Here is a 21,321-nt window from a genome sequence, read left to right as displayed (position 1 = left end):
GAGAATACTATGAGCAGTTATAGGACAACAAATTAGATAATCTAGATAAATGAACAAATTTCTAGAAACACAAAGCAGCTAAACTTCTTAAGAATACATAGAAAACCTCAACACGAAAGAACTTGAATTAATAATCAAAAATCCCCCCCCCCAAAAAAATGAGGGACTAAGTGACATCACTGGTGAATTTTACCAAAATTTAAAGAAGTAACACCATTCTTTCTGAAGCTCTTACACAAAATTGAAGAGAAGAGAATAGTTCCTATCTCATTCTAGGAGATCAGTATTGTCCCAATTTGAAAGCTGTATAAAACATCACAAAAAAAGATTACAGACCAATATCCCTTATAAATATAGATGCAAAATCCAAATTACTGGTGAACTGATTGTGCAATATGACCAAATAGTATTTATCCCAGGTATGCTAGGGTGGTCTAACATAAGAAAACCAATGTAATATGCCATAAAATGCATAAGGGCATTTGACAAAAATCACTTTTTTTTTTTTTACAAAAAATTCAGAATACTAGGAATAAAAAGGAACTTCCTCAACATGACAAAGGGCATTTATTTAGGAAAAAAATACAGCTAACATCAAACTCAGTGTGAAAGACTAAAAGATTTCCCCCTGAGATTAAAAACAAGACAAGGATGCCTGCTTTCACCACTGCCATTCAATACTGCGTTAAGGATTCTAACCAGAACGGATAGACAAGAACAAGAATTTAAAGGAATTCAAACTGGAAAGGTAGAAATAACCTTATATAGAAAAAATCCCAGAGAATCTAAAAGAAAACTACTAGAGCTAATAAAATATTCAGCAAAGTGTCAGGTTACAGCATCAACACACAGAAATTAGTTGTGCTCAGCAACAGAGAACAACCTGAAAAGGTTATTAAGAAAGCAGTTTTACTTCTACTAGCATCTAAAATAAATAACTAGGAAAAAATTTAACCAAGGATGTGAAAGACATATAATGAGAATTATAAAACATAGCTAAAAGAAATTAAAGAAGGCTTAAATAAAAGGAAAGATATCCTGTATTCATGAATTAGAAGACTTAATATTTTTAAGATTATCAGTACTAGCTATAGCTATCTGTAGATTCAATGCAATGTCTATCAAAATTACAAGAGCCCTTTTTGTAGAAATGGAAAACTTGGTCCTTAATATCAAAGGGCCCTGAGTAAACAAACAAACAAAAAAAAAAACCTTGAAAACAAACCACACTGTTGGAGACTCACACATTCATTTTCAAAACTTACTATAGGAATCAAAACAGAACAATACTAGCAAAAGAGTGTGGAATAGAATGGAATAATAATTCTAGAAATAAACCCGTATGTCTATGGCCACTTGGTTTTTGGAAAGGGTGCTAAGGCCATTCATTGGGGAGAGTCTCTTCAACAAATAATTCTAGGACAAATTGGACCATTTAACCTCATACTATATACAAAAACTAACTCAAAATAGATCAGTGGCCTAAATGTAAAACATAAAACTGTTAAAAGAAAATATAAAGGTAAATATTCATGGCAAGTAGATTCTTAGATAAGACACCAAAACATAAGCAAATAAATTGAACTTCATCAAAGTTAAAATTTTGTGCATCAGAAGAACATTTTCAAGAAGGTGAAACGATAGCCCATACAATGGGAGAAAATGTTTGCAAATCATATCTGATAATGGTTTAAGACCTGAAATATATAAAGAACTCAAGAAGACAAATAACTCAATTAAAAAATGGGCAATAGACTTCAATAGACATACCTCTAAAGAATATATACAAATAGCTAATAAGCACATGAAAAATTATACAACATCATTAGTCACTAGGGGGATTAATATAAATCAAAATGACAGTGAAAATCACACCTATTACTATGATTATAATTTTTAAAATAAAAAACAGAAAATAACAAGTGTTGACAAGGATGTGCAGAAATTGGAACCCTTGGGTATTGCTAACAGGGATGCAAAATGATATATTTTGCTGAAAAAAAAAGTTTGGAGTTTCCTCAAAACGCCAAACATAGAATTACCATGTGACATAGCAATTCTACTCTTGGGTATATACCCATAGGAATTAAAAAGAGGGACTCAAAACACATACTTGTTTGCCAGTGTTCACTGCAGCATTATTCACTATAGCCAACAGATGGAAACAACCCAAGTACATAAGAACAAATTAATGGATAAACAATATGTGGTATATACATAGAATGAAATATTATTCAGCCATAAAAAAGAATGAGGCTTTGATATATTATGTACTATCAGTGAGCCTTTAAAATGTTAAGTGAAATAAGCCAGCATAAAGGATGAATATTGTATGATCGCACTTCTAGGAAATATCTTATTGTTGTTTAGTCACTCAGTCATGTCTAACTCCTTGCAACCCCACAGACTGTAGCCCACCAGGCTCCACTGTCCATGGGATTTTCTGGGCAAGAATACTGGAGTGGGTAGCCATTTCCTTCTCCAGGGGATTTTCCTGACTCAGGGATCAAACCCATGTCCCCTATATTGGCAGACATATTCTTTATCATGACAGCCCATGAAATATCTTAGAGTAGGCAAATTCATAGAGACAGAAAAGTAGATTAGAGATGCCAGGAGCAAAGGAGAGTAAGGCAATTGGGGAATTATTGTTTAATGGCTACAGAGTTTCTCTTTGTGGTAATGGAAAATTTTTTTAGAAATAAATAGTGGCAATAATTGTATAACTTTGTGAATGTAATTAATGCCACTGAATTGTATACTAGAAAAGTCAAATTTCATGTTACTTGTGTTTTATCACAGTTAAAAATTCTCTCTTTTAAAAAAGACATGATTCTCACTTCATACCTGGTTACAGACACAAAACAGTTAAGAGTTATATAATCTAGCCTGATAACTTTATAAACCATATTCCAAGTAAATCATGTGTTATAGAATATGTTGCAGTCTGCAATATATATTTATCTATTCTATATAAAAAGCTAATTTGGCAGGATTAATAAATGTTTGATTCTGGGATCCTAAAGATATAGAAAATAAAATGAAATTTAAAATCCACTTTGCATTAACTTTTCATGTCTATTAACAGAGTAACTGTATACCTGCTTGTGACTAAAAATATCCACCACTGCTAAGGCTTCCTTATGTCAATCAAATTTTAACACATCAAAGTTACTATGTAATATGCAAAACAATAAAACACCAAGCTTTAATATTTCATCTGTCCCATCACAGATAAAGGATAGGATATACCTCCTTTTTTTCAGCAGTACATGAACCAAGAACTTCCAGATGTACAAGCTGGTTTCAAAGAGGCAGGGGAAACAGAGATCACATTGCTAACATTCTTTGGATCATGGACAAAGCAAAGGAGTTCCAGAAAAACATCTGCTTCATTGACTATGCTAAAGCCTCTGACTGTGTGGATCACAACAAACAGTGGAAAATTCTTGTAAGAGATGGAAATACAAAACCATCTTACCTGTCTCCTGAGAAACCTGTATGCAGGCCAAGAAACAACAGTTAGAAGCGAAAATGGAACAATAAACTTGTTCAAAATTTGGAAAGGAGTAAGACAAGACTGTATATTATCATCTTGCATTATTTAACTTATATTCAGAGTACAGCATGAGAAATGCTGGGCTGGATGAATCACAAGCTGGAATCAAAATTGCAAGGAGAGATATCAACAACTTCAGACATGCAAATGATACCACTCCAATAGCAGAAAATGAAAAGGAACTAAAGAGCCTCTTGATGAGGGTAAAAGAAAAGAGTGAAAAAGCTAGCTTAAAACTCAACATTCAGAAAACTAAAATCATGGCATCTGGTCCCATCACTTCATGGCAAATAGATGGGGAAAAAGTGGAAACAGTGACAGATTTTATTTTCTTGGGCTCCAAAATTACTGTAGATGTTGACTGCAGCCATGATACTAAAAGATGCTTGCTCCGTGAAAGGAAAGCTATGACATAACTAGCCAGCATATTAAAGAGCAGAGACATCACTTTGCCAACAAAAATCTGTATAGTCAAAGCTATGTTTTTTCCCATAGTCATGTACAGATGTGAGAGTTGGACTATAAAGAAAGCTGAGTGCCGAAGAATTGATGCTTTTGAACTGCGGTGTTGGCGAAGACTCTTGAGAGTCCCTTGGACTGCAAGGAGATTCAACCAGTCCAACCTAAAGGAAATCAGTCCTGAATATTCATTGGAAGGACTGATGCTGAAGCTGAAACTCCAATACTTTGGCCACCTGATCCGAAGAGCTGACTCACTGGAAAAGACCCTGATGATGGGAAAGATTGAAGGCAGGAGTAGAAGGGATGACAGAGGATGAGATGGTTGGATGGCATCACCGACTCAATGGACATGAGTTTGAGTGAACTCTGGGAGTTGGTGATGGACAGGGAGGCCTGGCGTGCTGCAGTCCATGGGGTCACAGAGAGTCAGGCACGACTGAGAGACTGAACTGAACCGAATTGACCTCTAAAGAATGTTTTTCATAAGAACTACAAAATGTATTTCAAATATGTTTATAATAATATTCAGTACATGCTGAAAATATAGTTGAGAAGCTTGATTTGGGACATTCTCAAAATATGCTAATGATTCATCCTGTTCTCTGAAGTCTATCCTTATATACAGGCATTCACCCATCCACTCAACGAACATTCTGCAAACAAACATTCCATCCTCAAAGCACTGTGCAGGTTACTAAAATTATAAAAGTGAAATAGATAATTGTTGACAGTCTTTCTGCCTCTGAATCTTCAAAATACAATACTTTATGGTCTTTGATGGCACATATAAATGTGAACCATATTTTGCAGAGAAAAAGTCATGCTTTGCTTTCTAGAACACAAGAGAAATCCTTCTGAGCTAAAACGGTTTTGACAAAATAGAATTTATGAAAAGGCAGAAGTACCTGTGTGAGATTCTGGAATGCTGGTTCTTTGTTATATTCTTTTTAAATCTGATAGTGACTTGGAGATTTTCTTCACAGTTCTTTCTTACTCTTTGATTTCATGCAATGAATTTGTCCAAAATTCATTTTTTTTTCCCCCAGTGAGAAAACAAATCAGTTTCAACTTTGTGATTATCATCCTTTTCTTTAATAATTCTAAAAGTCACTTCATTATTTCCAGTCAGAATTAGTTTCTCTCTTAACCCCTGTGTGCTCTGCTCCACACCATCCTAAGCTTTAGGACCCAGGATGACAGAGCAGCCTCTGCCTGATACATTACAGATTGTTCTGGAGGAGGGAGAGAGACTGCTGCATCATCTCAAACTGATGAATGTGCTACCCAGAAACAACACACACAATATCTTCCTTGGACATTCATTTTTGTTTGTCAAGTCTCATGCCATGCCTAAATCATAAGGACAGAGAAGTGCAAATAAGCCAGGCATTTAGGAGACCAGGATACTTGTGAAAAGCTCTAAATCTACCACAGCCAGGGAAATTTTAGTCTAATTCACTTAAAAACTTGAATAGAATGGATACTGCTATATAAAAATTACCAAAACATACTCAAGAATAACTAGAAAACATTAGTATACCAACAACTATTAAAGAAATTGATATTTAAAATTCTATACCACACCTGAAAAGATAATAGGCTTTATAGGTTAGATTTATCAAACCACCAAGAATTCTAACTTTATGCAGGCCATTTTTGAGAGTAAAAAGAGAACACAAGATTGCCAGTGTCAGAGACAGTCGGTGTCTCTTGCTTGCAAGATATGCAGACACACAGAGATCCACAGAGAATTGTCACCTAACTGCCAGCAAGTTTTATGAAGACAATAAAATCATGAGATACAATCCAAGCAAATATTGCATAAAGCAGAAAATTATAGACCAATCTTCCTTACAAACATAGGCATAAAAATGCCACATAAAATAAATGAAGTTGAATTCATCAATGTGTAAAAACCAGTACCATGAACACATGGAATTTATCCTGGATTTAAGGGAATGATGAAACATTGAAAAGATCTATCACCTTAATTCATCACTGTAACAGATCTTTTTAAAATTGTTCAACATTTTAAAAAATCTACTTTTGAATTCATCACATTAAGAGATTAAAGGATAAAATCATATGAATATATGTATCTCAATACAGAGGAACTGTTTTGACTTGATCAAATAATGAGTATGTTCAGTATTGGCACAAAACTCCAAATTTTCTGGTTCCTTGAAGAGTATGATTTCCACTGTAGTGGAAAAGTGTCCTTTACCTTGACATACCATAGTTAAAATGTGCTAATAACACTGGCTATTCTTTAAACCAAATTCACTTTATCAAGTTATCACTAAATAGTAAGGTGTGCTTAAGTCTGTGAGGATTTCCTGGTGCAGAAACTTCTCACTCCATTAATTCCAATTCAAATCCAATTTTGGAATGAACTGATTATATATAATATATACATTGACTATTATATGTTTTTAAGTGTGCTGTCTCCTAGGCCATACACTTCTAATGGGGGCAAAAACTGGTTCTTGGAGTACTAAAAAAATCTTAGATATCACAGTAGTTTTTGGTCCTCACGAGCTCAACCCTACCTGAAAAAAATTTTATTCCTTATTTAAAATTTCTCTCAGTAGAGAGAAATTGGGTTTAAGTTAATTTGATTTACTGATTAGAATACTTCAGATAAATTTTAATTTAACTATTTTTGTCCTCCTTACAGGGGTGATAATGAAACAAACAAAAAAAAAAGATTGATAAACTGTTCTAGAGTATGAGTTTCTTTAGACAGGAACCATGTCTAAAAATATCTTTAAATCCTCAGCCTCTAAGTGATAGTACATAGAATCAGATTATAAATTTTAATCTTCCATAGTTTCACTATCTGATATTCTGACAGTATATTTAAAGTTAACGACTGCCTTAGAGAAATCAACTCATACTTGAAGGACAGTTTCTTACCATTTGTCTGAACAAACAATGCTAAATATATTGATTTATTCACAAAAGACACACATAATATGAAGAACAAGAACTGAGAAAATCAGCTGCTTTTCATATTGAAAGGAACAGTTACAATATTAATTAAAAATAACAATAATTTATTGAAACTTTAGTATTGGTCAGGAATGTGCTTAGCATGTATTAATTTATCTAATCCTCATATTAGCCCAATGAACTAGGTACTTTTATTATCATCATTTTACAGTGGAATCTGCAGTTAATCTCCATGATGAATGTTCTAGCAGTTTTTTAGTGTCATAATCTAATATTTACTAAGTAATAGCGTCAGTGAGGTCATTTTCTTTTAGTCTGGTTTTGATTTAGAAATTATAATCATTTCATTCAGTTTACAGTTGTGAAAATTCCAAAATTATTACAAATACCTACTCACTCCTTCCCCACTTAAAAAAAAGCCATGAAGAAATTAACAATCAAATACTGATCATTAGCCACCTTTCCTGTAAAACCATATTGCATAAGCCACTTGGGTCAGTATCGCCTCCTGGTGTTCAGATGTTGTAGTTCAGAGTCTTCCTGCACTGCCTTTTCTCTCTTTCCATCAATAAAGGAAATTACTACTCTTAAGGACACTTCTAGAGTAAAAGAGGCACTATGAGTAATTATACCAAGATATCAAGAGTAACTGAGACTGCAGTGTGGAACCAGCATGATTCTGTAACCCAACCAACTGAGACTTTTGCATCTGAAGAATCTAAGGTCTCTCTATACTCCTTTTAGACAGAAAAATCACATATTTTAAAGTATAGTAGTAATGGTGATAATTTCCAGTAACAGTGTTACCTGTTCTCCAGTCTATATTTGTGAAAAGATTTTAGAAAAGGTATATAAAATTCTTTGGAACATTTGTGTTTTATGAAGATAATAAAATCATGAGATATAAGCAAGTGAAATGTATTAGAATAATCTGAATAAGAGAAAAACTCTTGCCACTTCCCCTCCCTCCTACACAAACAAAAAAGTGCCTTTCCTCTTAAAGTTTTGACTACAGTTGAGAGAAGAGTGGTTAGATAGTTGTAAAAAGCTGTTAGGATTGAAATCCCCTAGATATGGTCTCCAAAATAGAATGCACAAGGTGCAAGGCAATCCTTTGGATTGTGAGAAAATAACATTAAAATTTCTGTAATGTTTATTCAAACAGACATTAAACTTTACTAATAATTAGTGAGGACTGACACCGGCATTCTTAATTAACATGTTATGATGGTATGTAATATTAGCCAAGGAAAACTCTAAGTCTGAAAATAACGGTCTTCATTAGTTTATTAGTTTTCAAGGTGTTGCAATATGTTGAAGTTTACATTGACCAGTTTAATGAATTTTGGACTATATTATCTAATTTCAGCTACTCTACCAACACAAAGTAGACAAGAAACTCAAATATAATCCTACAAAGAAATCAGATTGAAGCTAATACTGATAAAGCAAAGAAAAAAATAGAAGAGCTGACACATCATTCTAGTATAAGTTTTTTGTAAGCTATAAAAACAATCAAAAATATGATAGCAAGTCAACCAAAAATATTAGAAATTATTAAAAAGTTCTTTGAGATATGGCTATTAAATTTATTCTAAAATACCACTTAACATTTATCTCCTTTTTAATTTCATGTTTTTAATCTACATAAGTAAACACTGAAAACTATAAAATATCGATGAAAGAAATTGAAGCTGGCACAACTAAATGAAAAGCTATTCCATATTTACTGATTAAAAGAATTAATATAGGGGTAGCGGAGTAAGAGATACAAACTACAAGTGAGAGGTATAAAATAAGATATAAGGATACAACATGGAAAAAATATAGCCAATATTTTATAATAACTGTATATGGAATGTAGCCTTAAAAATTGTGACACTTTATTGTATGCCTATAACATATTACTATATAACTAGAAACTATACTTCAATAAAAAATAAAATTTAAAAATTATTGTTAAGATGTCTGTACTACTCAAAGCAAAACACAGACTCAATACAATCCCTATCAAAATATCAATGGCATTTTTCAAAGAAACAGAAAAAAACAGTTGTAAAATTGGTATAGACTTACATTGTCGTTCAGTTGCGAAGTTGCATTCAACACTTTGGAACCCTATAAGCTGCAGCACACCAGGCTTCCCTGTCCCTCCCATCTCTCGGAGTTTGCCCAGGATCATGTTCATTGAATCAGCGATGCCATCTCATCCTCTGTCGCCCTCTTCTCCTTCTGCCTTCAGTCTTTCCCAGCATCAGGGTCTTTTTCAGTGAATCACTTGTTCGCATCAGGTGGCCAAAGTACTGGAGCTTCAACTTCAGCATCAGTCCTTCCAAAGAGTACTCAGGGTTGATTTCCTTTGTGATTGACTGGTTTGATCTCCTTGGTTTCCAAGGGACTCTCAAGAATCTTCGCCAGCATCACAGATCGAAAGCATCAATTTTTTGGCACTCTGCCTTCTTTAATGTCCAGCTCTCACATCCATACACGACAACTGGAAAGACTATAGCCTTGACTATTCGGACCTTTGTCAACAAAGTAATCTCTTTGCTTTTTAACACGTTGTCTAGGTTTGTCATAGCTTTCCTGCCAAGAAGCAATTGCCTTCTAAGTTCATGGCTGCAGTCACCATCCACAGTGATTTTAGAGCCCAAGAAGAGGAAATCTGTCACTGCTTCCACCTTTTTCCCTTCTGTTTGACATGAGGTGATGGGACCAGATGCCAAGATCTTAGTTTTTTAAAATATTGACTTTTAAGCCGGTTTTTTCACTTTCCTCCTTCACCCTCATCAAGAGGCCTCTTCAGTTTCTCTTCACTTTCTGCCATTACGGTGGTATCATCTGCATATCTGAGGTTGTCAATATTTGTCCCTTCAATCTTGATTCCAGGTTGCACCTCATCCAGACTGGCATTTCACATGATATGCTCTGTGTATAAGTTAAACAAACAGAGTGATAATAAACAACCTTATCACACTCCTTTCTCAATCCTGAACCAGTCAATTGTTCCATACAGGGTTCTAACTGTTGCTTCTACAGTTTGTTATGATCCACACAGTCAAAGGCTTTAGTGTAGTCACTAAACAGAGTTAGATGTTTTCCTGGAATTCCCTTATTTTCTCTATGATCCAAGAATGTTGGCAATTTGATCTCTAGTTCCTCTGCCTTTTCTAAACCCATCTGCCTGAACATCTTGAGTTTTCAGTTCATGTAAGGCTGAAGCCTAACTGGGAGGATTTTGAGCATAACCTTCCTAGCATGGGAGATGAGTGCAATTGTCTGATGGTTTGAACCTTCTTTAGTACTCCCCTTCTTGGGAACTGGAATGAGGACTGATCATTTCCAGTCCTGTGCCCACTGCTGGGTTTTCCAAATTTGCTGACAAATTGAGTGCAGCACTTTAATAGCATCATCTTTTAGGATTTTAAATAGCTCTGCTGGAATTCCATCACCACCACAAGCTTTATTGGTAGCAGTGCTTATATGGAACCACAAAGGATCCCAAATAAAAGAACCTTGAGAAAGAACAGAGTAGAAGGTATCACTTGATGATATCAAGTTATATCACAAACCTATACTAATCAGAACAGTATGGCATTGGTATAAAAATAGACTCATGGACCAGTGGAACACAGTGGGAACCTCAGAAGTAAATCCTGATATGCATAATCAGCTAACGTTTAGTAAGGGGGTCAGGAATATATTCACAATGGGGAAAGGAAGGATACTCTTTCCAATAAATAGCATTGGGAAAACTGGATTGCCACACACAAAAGAGTGAAACTGAATCCACGTGTTACACCATACACAAAAATCTATTCCAAAATAGATTAAAGGGTTAAATGTAAGATCTGCAAACATAAAACTCTATGAGAAACCATGTAGGATAAGCTCCTTGACATGGGCCTTTCCAGTCATTATTTTTGGATAAGACCACAAAAGGTCAGGCAACAACAGCAAAAATAAACAAGCAGAACTATATCAAACTAAAAAGCTTCTTCTGCATGGCAAAGGAAACAAGCAAAATGAAACATAGTCCATGGTTTTAGGAAAAAATATATACGAAGCATGTATCTCAGCAAAGACAGTGGATATATGCTAAGAAAGTAGACAGCAGGTACTCTCAAAACAACAAAAAAGGAGATGGATATGTTAGTTGGCTTGATTATAATAATCATCTCACTATATATTATATATAAAATCATCCTACTTTACACCTTAAAATATATACAATTTCTGTTATAGAATATAAAACACATGTGAACAATAATTTAAGACTGTTCTTGATCAAAGAAACTTGGCTTTAAGTAACCATACTGATAACTCAGGTAGATGCAACCTTTCTATGAGAATAAGAAACCTGATCTGGAGCAGAATATCTAACATTACTTTTGTTTTTATTAAATGAGTTATTAAAAAGAATGAACCAGAATCGACTTCAAGCTTGAGCCTTACAGAAACTTTATCACCAGAGTTACTAGCATATGCCAGAATATATACTTTCTGCTTAGTTTATTGTGTTGTCCACACCCACTGAAACTAATAAGCACAGATAACATTAGTAGACAGTAGATCTAACATTAATAATCACATTCAGTTCAGTTGCTCAGTCATGTCTGACTCTTTGCGACCCCATGGACCACAGCACACCAGGCCTCCATGTCCATCACCAACTCCCGGAGTTTACCTGAACCCATGTCCATTGAATAGGTGATGCCATCCAACCATCTCATCCTCTGTCGTCCCCTTCTCCTCCTGTCTTTCCCAGCATCAGGGTCTTTTCAGATGAGTCAGTTCTTCGCATCAGGTGGCCAAAGTATTGGAGTTTCAGCCTCAACATCAATCCTTCCAATGAACGCTCAGGACTGATCTCCTTTAGGATGGACTGGTTGGATCTCCTTGCAGTCCAAGGGACTCTCAAGAGTCTTCTCCAACACCACATTTCAAAAGCAATAATTCTTCAGCACTCAGCTTTCTTTATAGTCCAACTCTCACATCCATACATGACTCCTGGAAAAACCATAGGCTTGACGAGGCAGACCTTTGTTGGCAAAGTAATGTCTCTGCTTTTTAATATGCTGTCTAGGTTGGTCATAACTTTCCTTCCAAGGAGTAAGCATCTGTATTTCATGGCTGCAGTCACCATCTGCAGTGATTTTGGAGCCCAAAAAAATAAAGTCAGCCACTGTTTCCACTGTTTCCCCGTCTATTTCCCATGAGGTGATGGGACCAGATGCCATGATCTTAGTTTTCTGAATCATGAGCTTTAAGCCAACTTTTTCACTCTCCTCTTTCACTTTCATCAAGAGGCTCTTTAGTTCTTCACTTTCTGCTATAAGGGTACTGTCATCTGCATACCTAAGGTTATTGATATTTCTGCTGGCAATCTTGATTCCAGCTTGTGCTTCTTCCAGCCCAGCGTTTCTCATGATGTACTCTGAACAGAAGTTAAATAAGCAGGGTGACAATACACAGCCTTGACGTACTCCTTTTCCTATTTGGAACCAGTCTGTTGTTCCATGTCCAGTTCTAACTGTTGCTTCCTGACCTGCATACAGATTTCTCAAGAGGCAGGTCATGTGGTCTGGTATTCCCATCTCCTTCAGAATTTTCCACAGTTTATTGTGATACACACTGTCAAAGGCTTTGGCATATCGTATTATTCATCTTTAAAAAGCCTTTAATGTCTTAAAAAAAAACCTATCTTTTTTAGGTCTCTAAAAAATAAAGTTCACTATTTGTCAGCCAAACCCTGGTTGTCATTGGGCAAATAATTAGCATGTAAATAGGAAGCATTAATATAAACATGGCTAGTGGAGGTGATGAAATTCCAGCTGAGCTATTTAAAATCCTAAAAGATGATGCTCTTAAGTGCTGCACTCAACATGTCAGAAAAATTGGAAAACTGAGCAGTAACCAAAGGACTGGAAAAGGTCAGTTTTCATTCCAATCCCAAAGAAGGGCAGTGCCAAAGAATGTACAAGCTACCATACAATTGCCCTTATTTTGCATGCTAGTAAGGTTATGCTCAAAATCCTTCAAGCTAGACTTCAGCAGTAGGTGAACTGAGATCTTCCAAATATACAAGCTGGGTTTAGAAGACAGAGGGGCCAGATATCAAATTGCCAACATTCGTAGGATCATAGAAAAAGAAAGAGACTTAAAAAAAAAAAATCTGCTTTATTGACTGCACAAAAGCCTTTGACTCTGTGGATCACAGCAAACTGTGGAAAATTCTGAAAGAGATGGGGGAACCAGACCACCATGGATGGTGACTGCAGCCATAAATTAAAAGAGGCTTGCTCCTTGGAAGAAAAGCTACAAAGAATCTAGATAATGTATTAAAAAGCAGAGACATTACTTTACTGACAAAGATCTGTATAGTCAAAGCTATGGTTTTTCCAGTAGTCATGGATGTGAGAGTTGGACCATAGAGAAATCTGAGCACCAAACAATTGATCCTTTTGAACTGTGGGGATGGAGAAGACTCTTGAGAGTCCCTTGCACTTCAAGGAGATCAAACCAGTCAATCCTGAAGGAAATCAGTCCTGAATATTCATTGGAAGGACTGATGCTGAAGTTGAAGCTCCAATACTTTGGTCACCTGATGTGAATAGCTGACTCATTGGAAAGGACCCTGATGCTGGGAAAGATTGAAAGCAGGAGGAGATGGGGATGACAGAGATTGAGATAGCTGGATGGCATCACCAACTCGATGGACATGAGTTTGAGCAAGCTCCAGGAGTTGGTGATGGACGAGGAAGCCTGGTGTGCTGCAGTCCACGGGGTCACAGAGTCAGACACGACTGAGCAACTGAACTGAACTGATCCATTTTGCTGCAAATGGCATTGTTTCATTGTTTTTGATGGCTGAGTAATAGTCTATTGTGTATATATAACACATCTTCTATAGCTATTCATCTGTAGATGGGCATTTAGGTTGCTTCCATATCTTGGCTATGGTAGACAGCACTGCATTGAACATTGTAGTGCGTGTATCTTTTTGAACCATGTTTTTCTTCAGATACATGCTCCAGAGTGGGATTGCTGGATCATATGGTAGCTCTGTTTTTAGTTCCTTAAGGAACCTCCATACTGTTCTCCATAGGGGTTGTTCCAGTTTACATTCCCACCAACAATGTAGACGTGTGTGTTAGTCACTCAGTTGTATTCAACTCCTTACAACCCCATGGACTGTAGCCTACCAGGCTCCTCTGTCCGTGGAATTCTCCAGGTAAGAATACTGGACTAGGTAGCCATTCTCTTCTCCAGGGGATCTTCCCAATCCAAGGATTGATCCCAGGTCTCTTGCATTGCAGGCAGATTCTTTACTTTCTGAGCCACTAAGGAAGCCCCAACAATGTAAAAAAGGATCCTTTTTCTCCACACCTCCCGCATTTGTTATCTGTAGGCTTTTTGATGATGGCCATTCTAACTGGTGTAAGGTGATATCTCACTTTAGTTTGTATTTGAATTTATCTAATAATTACTGATGTTGAGCATCTTTTCATATGCCTCTTGGTCAACTATAAGTCTTCTTTGGAGAAACATCTATTTAAGTCTTTTGCTCATTTTTTTCATGGGTTGTTCTTAAAATGTGTATGGAGACACAAGACCCCAAAGAGCCAAAACAATCTTGAGAATGAAAGACAGAGTTGGAGTAGTAGGTTCCTTGACTTTAAATTACACTGCAAAGCTACAGTCATTAAAGCAGTATGGTGCTGACACAAAACCAGACATTAAGATCAATGCAACAGGCTAGAGAGCCCATGTAGCACCTATGGTCAATTAATCTATGACAAAGACAGCAAGACTATACAATGGAGAAAAGACAGTCTCTTTAATAAATGATGCTGAGAAAACCGGACAGCTACATATAAAAAATGAAATTAGAACATTCTTTAGCACCATACACAAAAATAAACTCAAAATGAATTAACAGCCTAAATGTAAAACCAGATGCTATAAATTCTTAGAGGAAAATATAGGCAGAACACTCTTTAACATAAATCACCACAATATCTTTTTCAATCTTCTCCTAGAATAATGAAAATGAAAACAAAAGTAAACAAATGGGACCTAACTGAAAAGCTTTTCATAGCAAAAGAAACCATAAACAAAATGAAAAGACAACCCACAGAATGGGAAGAAATGTTGCAAACAATACAGCTGATAAGGAATTAATCTCTAAATCTTATAAACAGTTCATGCAGCTCAATATCAAAAAAATGAACCTCACAAGTTTTTAATTAAATCATCAGATAATATAGATGAGAAATCTGAAATCAAAGAGATCAATTAACTTGCCCCAAGTAAATGACAGAACAAAATTAGTCTCTTAAAATTTCTGCCAGTTACATAACCAATAAGGAGTTCATATCCAAAATATATAAAGAGCTCATACAACTCAATATAAAAAAAAATCGATTAAAAAATACACAAGACCTGAACAGACATTTCTCCAAAGAAGACATACAGATGACCAACAGGAAAAGATGCTCAACATCACTAATCATCAAAGAAATGCAAATGAGGTATTATCTCACACCTACAGAATGGCTACCATCATACAGACCACAAATAACATTGATGAGAATTTGGAGAAAAGGATACTCTAGTACATTGTTAGTAGGAATGTAAATTGGTACAGCCACAATGTAAATTAGTATGAAGTTTCCTCAATAAATGGAAAATAGAACTACCAATTGGTCCTCCAGTTCCATTCTTGGATATATTCCTGAAGTAAACAAAAACAGTAATTTAAAAAGATATATTCAGAAGACAGGGATCAAGACCATCCCCAAGAAAAAGAAATGCAAAAAAGCAAAATGGCTATCTGAGGAGGCCTTGCAAATAGCTGTGAAAAGAAGAGAAGCGAAAAGCAAAGGAGAAAAGGAAAGATATACCCATTTGAATGCAAAGTTCCAAAGAATAGCAAGGAGAGATAAGAAAGCCTTCCACAGTGATCAGTGCAAAGAAATAGAGGAAAACAACAGAATAGGAAAGACTCTAGAGATCTCTTCAAGAAAATCAGAGATACCAAGGGAATATTTCATGCAAAGATGGGCTCAATAAAGGACAGAAATGGGATGGACATAACAGAAGCAGAAGATATTAAGAAGAGGTGGCAAGAATACATGGAAGAACTGTACAAAAAAGATCTTCATGACCCAGATAATCACAATGGTGTGATCGCTCACCTAGAGCCAGACATCCTGGAATGCGAAGTCAAATGGACCTTAGGAAGCATCACTATGAACAAAGCTAGTGGAGGTGATGGAACTCCAGCTGAGCTATTTCAAATCCTGAAAGATGATGCTGTGAAAGTGCTGCACTCAATATGCTAGCAAATTTGGAAAACTCAGCAGTGGCCACAGGACTGGAAAAGGTCAGTTTTCATTCCAATCCCTAAGAAAGGCAATGCCAAAGAATGCTCAAACTACCACACAATTGCACTCATCTCACATGCTAGTGAAGTAATGCTCAAAATTCTCCAAGCCAGGCTTCAACAATATATTAACCGTGAACTTCCAGCTGGTTTTAGAAAAGGCAGAGGAACCAGAGATCAAATTGCCAACATCCGCTGGATCATCTAAAAAGTAAGAGTTCCAGAAAAACATCTACTTCTGCTTTATTGACTATGCCAAAGCCTTTGACTGTGTGGATCAAAACAAACTGTGGAAAATTCTGAAAGAGATGGAAATACCAGAACACCTGACCTGCCTCTTGAGAAACTTGTATGCAAGTCAGGAAGCAACAGTTAGAACTGGACATGAAACAACAGACTGGTTCCAAATAGAAAAAGGAGTATGTCACGGCTGTATATTGTCACTGTGCTGATTTAACTTCTATGCAGAGTACATCATGAGAAATGCTGGGCTGGAAGAATCACAAGCTGGAATCAATATTGCCAGGAGAAATATCAATAACCTTAGGTATGCAGATGACAGCACCCTTATGGCAGAAAGCGAAGAACTAAAGAACCTCTTGATGAAAGTGAAAGAGGAGAGTGAAAAAGTTGGCTTGAAGCTCAACATTCAGAAAACTAAGATCAAAAAAAAAAAAAAAAAGAAAATTAAGATCATGGCATCCGGTCCCATCACTTAATGGCAAATAGATGGGGAAACAGTGGCAGACTTTATTTTGGGGGGCTCTAGAATCACTGCAGATGGTGACTGCAGCCATGATATTAAAAGATGCTTGCTCCTTGGAAGAAAAGTTATGACCAACCTAGACAGCATATTAAAAAGCAGAGACATTACTTTGCCAACAGAGGTCTGTCCAGGCAAAGCTATGTATGGTTTTTCCAGGAGTCATGTATGGATGTGACAGTTGGGACTATAAATAAAGCTGAGCACTGAAGAATTGATGCTTTTGAACTTTAGTGTTGGAGAAGACTCTTGAGAGTCCCTTGGACTGCAAGGAGATCAGTCCTGAGTGTTCATTGGAAGGACTGATGTTGAGACTTAAACTCCAATACTATGGCCACCTGATGCGAAGAGCTGACTCATTGGAAAAGACCCTGATGCTGGGAAAGACTGAAGGTTGCAGGAGAAGAGGATGACAGAGGATGAGATGGCTAGATGACATTACCAACTCGATGGAGATGAGTTTGGGTAAACTCTGGGAGTTGGTGATGGACAGGGAGGCCTGGCCTGCTGCAGTCCATGGGGTCGCAAAGAGTTGGACACAATTGGGCAACTGAACTGAACTAATGTACCCCAGTGTTCATAGTAGCATTATTTACAATAGCCTATGTTAGTGTCCATCAACAGATGAATGGATAAAGATGGGATATACATACACACACAATGCAGTATTCCTCAGCCATTGAAAAAAGAATGAAATTTTGACACTTGCAACAATATGGATAGACCTGGAGGATACTATGCTTAGTGAAATAAGTCAGAAAAATACAAATACTGTATGTTATCACTTATATGTGGAATCTAAACACTAAAATGAATAAATATGACACAACAGAAACAGACTCATAAAGAGAACAGACTAGTTGTTATCAGTGAGGATAGGCAAGGAAGGAAGACAGGAGGAGGCAGGAGATTAAGAAGTATAAACTACCATGTATTAAAATAAGCTACAGGATATATTGTATAGCACAGGAAATATAGCCAATATTTTATTATAACTTTAAATGGAGTATAATATATAAAAACATTAAATTGTATGCTATATACTTGAAACTAGTATTGTAGAACAACTATACTTCAGTTTTTAAAAAAGAAGTCTCTTGACTCCGTATTCCATGCTTTTTGCTAATTTTACTGTCCCCCTTAGAAGCTTTAATTGAAAAAGACTTCTGATAGTTGCTTATCATTAAAAAGAAAAACTGATTGGAATACAATATATGCCTTGAGAAATCAAGATAAAGCTCTGGTCATGATACTCATGTTCATAATGCAGCTTCCTTTCTGAGCACTCATCTGAATTTAATGGGCTTTAAATTGCATGTTCATATATCTTCTAGGTTTCCACAGACGTGCAGCTCCAGTTACTAGAAGGCAGTTTCCACATGGTGCACATAGGATGGATTATCTGCACTTTGAGGATGATAGCCGTGGATGGTGGTTTGACATGGATATGGTGATCATCTATATTTATTCAGTGAACTGGGTGATTGGGTTCATTGTTTTCTGCTTTCTTTGCTATTTTTTCTTTCCATTTTAGGAATTTTCATACCTTAATACTGTTGCACAATTACAAATGATGTAGATAACAATACTTAAACATTTTTAAAATGTGCTTTGAAGTTTTTATAATGTATTATATAAAATGTTGGTGTTTATAGAAAATATGAGAATGGATTTATTTATGAATGTTTCATGTAACAAACTAAACTTGATTTAAGATCTAATCTATTAGCACTTAGCAACAATGCACTATTAATTTTACAGTTCTCCTTGATTTGGGATTTGTGGTTCTAATTTTACAATGTCACATTTACACATATTGTAAAGACTGAGGTTTTCCCTCCACTTAAAAATACTAAAAACACAAAATGAAATGATAATATGAGTAGATATTATCTTTAATTATAAACTATTTAGTAATCATCACCTATTCTCAGGCAAGTTATATACATTAAAGATAAACCATCTTCTCTGGGAACTAATCTAGCAGGGTGTATTCAGTTTTACTTTCCGGTGATCTCCATGTCCTTCGTTCCCTTTCTATTACCGACACAGCTGACTATACTTTTTTTTTTTAACAGACCTAATAATATCATTAGTACAACATTTTAATCTATTACAAGAATAGAATAGTAAACACAAACAGAAGGAAAAAGGGAAAAATAAAAAAATAAAACTGAGACTAATTCACACCAACAAAGACTTAGAAAACTATATTAACACTTTTCCAATTGCAGGATTACTCACCAGAAGAAATTAAAAAGTTACTGACTTTCAGAGCAATGCATGTCTAAACTGTAATTAATTTAGTGATTCTTTTAACTTGGAGGTTGTCAAATATATTGTAAATGTACAATAAAGAGTGGCTTTTAAATTTTTTCATTGTTATTACCTAATTTTATGTCTGGAATAAGTATTTTTGGAAATAGGCTTAAGGGTTTATAGAACAAAAACTTGGCTTATTTTTATTATTACAGTATTCCTTGGAATTAGTTTTCCCATATTAATATTTTTTAAAAAGGAGATCTGAATTATCCCAGTACAAAAGAGAATCAGGGTAGGTAGTCCAGTGAAAAAGTGAAAAAACTAAAGCACAGAGAAGTAAGCTTGTTTATTTCTATCATTTAGGTGGTCTTTGTGTAACCTAGAACCAAAGTTTTTATTTTGAACTACTAATTCAACATTTCTACACTATGATGCCATATACTTGGTAAGGCAGTGGGCATATTTTAACATAAGGTAAGTGACCCCCTCATGGCACTAAAAATACTACCTCCATTCAAACAAACTGAGATTGCAGTCTACAGAAAGTCCAATTTTGTCCCAATTGCTGACTATATTTGAATAAAAGCATTTAACTGACAGTATGTGATGTTTTAAGAAAAATATGGAAGAGTGATACAAAAGTTTATTCTAACATTGTTTATTGTGTTTTAAATTATATCTGTGAAAGAAAATAGTGTAAATTAGATACCATCAAATCCAGAAATCAGAAGACTAAATACATTTTAGAAACAGATAAATCCTCACTCATATATTATAGTAAATATATATATGTATATATAATGCTTGCAGTTTAGTGACTAAACTATATCTTGGTGAAACAGCATTGTTGGCAAACTTCAGTATTATCTTACAAAAATAAAAATGGGTATTTATAAAAAAAAAAAAAATGGGTATTTATAATCACTAATTTCTACCAAAGTAAAGATGACATTGTATAAGGCAAAATATTGCCTTCTTAAAATATATGTCAGGAAAAATTAACAAAACACATGTGGGGAGCAACATTTTAAGAACTTCAAAATTAATTGTAGCCATTTCCCAAGCAAATCCTGGCTTATAAACTTTAGCAAAATTGCCTTCATTCATTTCTAACTTAACAATTGATTGCAATTATACATGAAGTAACATTCAAAAAACTAAGATCATGGCATCCAGTCCCATCACTTCATGGGAAATAGATGGGGAAACAATGGAAACAGTGACAGACTTTATTTTTCTTGGGCTCCAAAAGCACTGCAGATGGTGATTGCAGCCATGAAATTAAAAGACAGTTGCTCTGTGGAGGAAAAGCTATGACAAACCTGGACAACATATTAAAAAGCAGAGACATTACTTTGCCAGCAAAGGTCCATATATTAGTCAAAGTTATGGATCTTTTGATGTATGGATGTTAGAGTTGGACCATAAAGAAGGCTGAGCACCAAAGAATTGATGCTTTTGAACTGTAGTGTTGGAGAAGACTCTTGAGAGTCCCTTGTACTGCAAGGAGATCAAACCAGCCAATCTTAAAGGAAATTAGTCCTGAATATTCATTGGAAGGCCTGATGCTGAAGCTGAAGCTCCAGTACTTTGGCCACCTGATGCCAACTCATTAGAAAAGTCCCTGATGCTGGGAAAGATTGAAGGCTGAAGGAGAAGGGGATGACAGAGGATGAGATGGTTGGATGGCATCACTGACTCAATGGACATGAGTTGGAGCAAACTCCGGGAGTTGGTGATGGACAGGGAGGCCTGGCGTGCTGCAGTCCATGGGGTCGCAAAGAGTCGGACACGACTGAGCGACTGAACAACAAAAAAAGTAAAATAAATTGTATTACACATACAGATTTCTCAGAGAAATAAAGTTGATTCCCAAAATATATTTATTAGGTCAGCGATACATATCAGTTTATGAAGTGAAGTCGCTGTGTCCAA

The 21,321-nt window shown here is 35.7% G+C and overlaps 1 protein-coding gene across 6 annotated transcripts in view; it reads left to right on the top strand.

Moving 5' to 3' along the window:
• RNF180 (ring finger protein 180) overlaps positions 1-19,499 on the top strand; it is a 450,665-nt gene extending 431,166 nt beyond the window's left edge. For all 6 annotated transcript variants that reach the window (XM_043887817.1, XM_043887816.1, XM_043887818.1 and 3 more), the window contains one exon: positions 18,459-19,499. In XM_043887817.1, the coding sequence (XP_043743752.1) occupies positions 18,459-18,658 (200 nt within the window). In that variant the 3' untranslated portion in view covers positions 18,659-19,499. The remainder of the gene's footprint in view (positions 1-18,458) is intronic.
• The last annotated feature ends 1,822 nt before the right edge of the window (positions 19,500-21,321 follow it).

The sequence above is a fragment of the Cervus elaphus genome, chromosome 25, assembly GCF_910594005.1.
Source record: "Cervus elaphus chromosome 25, mCerEla1.1, whole genome shotgun sequence".
NCBI classification, from domain to species: Eukaryota; Metazoa; Chordata; class Mammalia; order Artiodactyla; family Cervidae; genus Cervus; species Cervus elaphus.
The sequence above is the reverse complement of the archived record's forward strand: the minus strand, read 5'-3'. Positions and strand labels throughout refer to the sequence as shown.